Consider the following 4,190-nt stretch of genomic DNA (forward strand, 5'->3'; position numbering starts at 1 on the left):
GTCTCACAAAACACATCCGTCACTATGAAAACTGAAAGTAGGTGAACATTCAGTCTCAAGGTCTTGGATGGAGACACTAAACTAGAAGGCAAGCAGTTTCCTCTGAAGATCGGTTGGAGCCCAGAGAGCTGCATGTGCATAAATATTCTATTGCAAAGAACCGTATCTATTTCCTGTGGCTGGACGCTTTTATAGAGTGGATAGAGTAGAGAGATATGGCCCTCAGAGTAATAATCGGGACTATTTTATCACTTAGGTAAAAAGCCAGTCCGGGCTTCTGGTAAATGCCTATATGAGGATATTTCAACGTGGCTCGTGACTTAAAGTTCCTCCTTAAAACTTCTCGGGGAGAATACTAATCAGAATTCAATGGTTTAAAATCATGTATGTGAATGATGGTACTTTGGACTCTAAAACACCCACATATTATTTAGCAAACAGCAAAGAAGCTGTGTAAATAGTGTTCTGGGCACAGATCTCCTGATAACTTCAGTATACCTGTCTTTTTATCCATAGTTAGTGGTACTGAATTTATTATTTTAATTCATTCATAGTACTTTTCTCCAAGTTGGATCTTGATCTCATTTCCCTAAGGGATTTACTCCCTTCTGCTACACAGAGACTGCCATATATTGGCTCTTCTTCATGAATCTTCACAGGTATTCCTCTGCTCTCCGATCTACAAAGTATCATTGGCTACAAATCGATGCCTTTGAAACCATGCAACGACTAGAAGTAAACCGGTAAGAATATGGAGCAAAATTTTAAAAAGTTACATAATACAATGTTCTGTGCTTTCCTGGGTTACGGTACATCTAAGTATTAAAACCTAAAAACCATAGAGAGTTGTCTATATTGCCTATGCCTGGCCCTGCACGTAGTAAAATTACTATGTTGATTATGCTCCAAGTAGCTTATCAATAATTCTCAACCATAAGTTAATGAGTAGATGGCTATCACTATTAACAAATCTGTGAACAAGTGTTGTGGGTTGAAATGAGTCCTCCTAAAACACGTGTTGGGAAGCCCAAATAAAACACCAGACACGAGCTGATCGGACTCAGAGCGGCCCGAGGCTGTGGTCCGGTGCTCCTGCGTTGTCTGACTCACAGCGACCCCTGGTGCAGCAGACGGAACCGCCCATCCCGCGCCGTCCACACAATCGCTTTTAGGTCGGAGCCATTGCTGCAGCCACTGTTTCTATCTATCTTGTCAAGGAGCTTCCTCTTTTTCGCTGCCCTTCCCCTTTGTCAGTTTGTCATTCTATGCTGCGTTATAGGCTGCACTACGGAGGCGGATGTGCACGGTGGTGCTGAAGGCTGTGTCGCTGGGAGGTCCAATACCAGCAACGGCACCCAAAGTGAACAGGTTGTAGCCGGGCTTCCAGACTAAGAACGGACTGAAAACAAGGAGTAGGCTGACTAATGCAGAGGAAACCAGTTCTACGCACAGCTACCCTACAGGACAGCATAGACTGTCCTATATCATTTCTGAGATTATAAATCTTTTTTCAGAAGAACAGTCTCAATTTTTCTCCAAAAGGGGCTGATGGGTTTGAACTGCTGACTTCCCAGTTAAAGCAACCCAACACGTAACCCACCGTAGCTTTAGGCTCGTTATCTATTGAAATACTAATCCTTACATTTGTAGCTACAATTTCGTTTTGCAACGGGATGTTCTTTATTATGTTAATGAAGCCCTGTTGGCACAGCCTTAAATCAATCTCGTTTGAGTTTAAAAAGAGCGCATCGCACACAGAAGCAGGGCGCACAGATGGGGAGAGACAGATGCCACATGCAGACCGACAGGACACTAAGCATCAGAAACGAAAAGCAGATGAGCACCGTCCTCCAGAACTCCCGCAGCGAGAGGGGTTTCCTGCATCAAGCTTCATGAACGTGGATTCCTAGCCTTCTAACTAGAGAGAGAAAAGTGGCCACTCATTTGTGGTATTTCTTTTCTACCAGTACCAAAATAAACTGAGGTTTGGACTTCATAACAAAAGGCAAAATATATTAAATTAAGGCAAAAAAATATATGTGACGAAAATGTGTGAGGCAAAAATACTGCTCATTTTTATTCAAAAACCACGTGTGCTTGGTCTAGCACACACATCAGCTACTCTTCTCTCCCCCCAGCTTTCTTCCCATCCATTCACCACCCACCCAAGAAACATGTCTTGAGACCCTTTGGGGGAGAACCAAACAAAGACGTTTGTCTTCAACATTTTTTTTTTATAAAACCGAACAAGCAAACGCCCTGGTGGGGAATGCAGACAAGTAAACAATGATCAAATAAGCAATGACTGAATAATGACACGACAGGTGCTGTACAGGAGAATAAAGTACAAGGAGAGAGAGAATGTGACTGAAAAATTAGGAAAAGATATTTTACTGTGAGCCAGGTAAGCCTCTCCAAATAAGTAAAGGAGCACTATCTCATTATTGATATTGATCAGTATAATGTGTGCTTATTCGAATGGCCTATCCTCTTACTTAATGGCTGGTAACTGGAAGAATATGCCTTAGCACCAAGTAAGCAACAAAAGTGAACAGTCTGGTGTTTATATAAATGCCACTGATCTTTCTTCCCTTAATGGAGAAAGAGGAGAATACAGCATTTCCATGCACAAAGGGACTTCCTCCTTTCCCCTTACCGGATAAGGCAACAGTTTGAGAATGAATGAATTTTAAATCAAACAATGTACGATCCTGAAGCCGTGGTAGGAAACCTGATTTTTTTTCCCCATGAGGCAATTTTGTAGGCATTTCTCTTATAATGCACATTTTTATAAGTAAAATTGAAAAGTGTTAAAAATACTTTCTTTGGTTGGCAATGATAATCACGTACATGATATAGAGAATGAAATGGTACCCTTAAAAGCAAAAGAGCACCGCAAGAACCTAAGCTATTATTATTGCTGTTATTAGACTGCTCACCCGAACCGGAAGGAAGCGGACCGTAGTCCTGGGATGTGCGCTTGGACTTGACATCTTCACCTGGCAGTCTCCTAGCAGGGGGCAGAGGCACTTGGCCACTTGCTGGATCAAAAAAGGGATCTGAAAAATAAAGATAATTTTCAAATTAAAAGGAAAACCATTGATTGGTTGAAGAGCAACACTCCTGAAATTTCCTATAAAGATCACGGCTATTGGAAACTAATTAGAATGTTAAATTCATAACTGATAAAAAACATTGTCCAATCTATTTTCTAATTCATGCAACACTTGCTCAAAATAGGTTTTACTTATTTAGATAATATTTGATGGCACGCTTACATTGTTCACGTTATTTCATTGCTAATCACTGATTATAAAACTTGTCTCTGAGTGGTATTTGCTGTCCCGATCAATTCTGTACAATGGGAGAAAGCTGTTTTAAAATAAAAGTGAAAAAGTGGAACTTGGCATGTTGTCGCTCCCTATGAGAAAACGAGGGGAGTTCATAAAGTGATTGGAAAAATGGAATTAAAAGTATATGAGGCATTTCCCTGTACCACTGAGGATCCTCCCATTACCAAATCACTCTCTCTACACACTGTTGTTCGTTGACCCTGAGTCAACTGCGACCCATAGCAGTGCCCAGGGTGCAGAGCAGGACTGCCCCATAGGCTCACAACAAGGCGGTGACCTTTCAGAGGCACCGAGCAGGCACATGGGGTGGGGGGTGGGGGTGGGGGGGTGCGGTCTGAGGCCACAGGTGGGTTCAAACCATTAACCCATGTATGGCCAATAGTTGAACGCTTAATCATTTGCATTACCCAGAAACTCCATCACCAGGCAGGCTTATCTATAAAGTGTTGAGATTTGGGATGATTAAGTTAATTAATGTATGCAAAGGGTCGTAAGCATAAAGTGGTTACAATTTTGACATCTGACATTTTATGGGAAATATAATTATTGCTAGTTGATGCAATGAGCAGTAAATACAATTGCTAACAATTGTGCTATTATTAACATTAAAGTCTAAACTTAGTTAAATGTGATTTTTTTTTTTAAGTTTAAAAGCCTCAGTTTATTTTTATTTTTACCTTTTTAATTAAAAGATCATTTTATTGGGGGGCATACAGCTCTTATCATAATACATACATATATTAATTGTATCAAGCATATACATACATATGTTTCCATCATTATTTTCTAGACATTTACTTTCTATTGAGCCCTTGGTATCAGCTCCTCTTTTTTTCC

The 4,190-nt window shown here is 40.6% G+C and overlaps 1 protein-coding gene across 2 annotated transcripts in view; it reads right to left on the bottom strand.

The window, feature by feature from the left end:
- CBLB (Cbl proto-oncogene B) overlaps nucleotides 1–4,190 on the bottom strand; it is a 248,643-nt gene that overhangs the window by 15,033 nt on the left and 229,420 nt on the right. For both annotated transcript variants that reach the window (XM_045286202.1, XM_004706383.4), the window contains one exon: nucleotides 2,940–3,059. In XM_045286202.1, the coding sequence (XP_045142137.1) occupies nucleotides 2,940–3,059 (120 nt within the window). The remainder of the gene's footprint in view (nucleotides 1–2,939; nucleotides 3,060–4,190) is intronic.

Source organism: Echinops telfairi, unplaced genomic scaffold (genome assembly GCF_000313985.2).
Source record: "Echinops telfairi isolate 266 unplaced genomic scaffold, ASM31398v2 ScPeMD7_6;HRSCAF=24_0, whole genome shotgun sequence".
Lineage (NCBI taxonomy): Eukaryota > Metazoa > Chordata > Mammalia > Afrosoricida > Tenrecidae > Echinops > Echinops telfairi.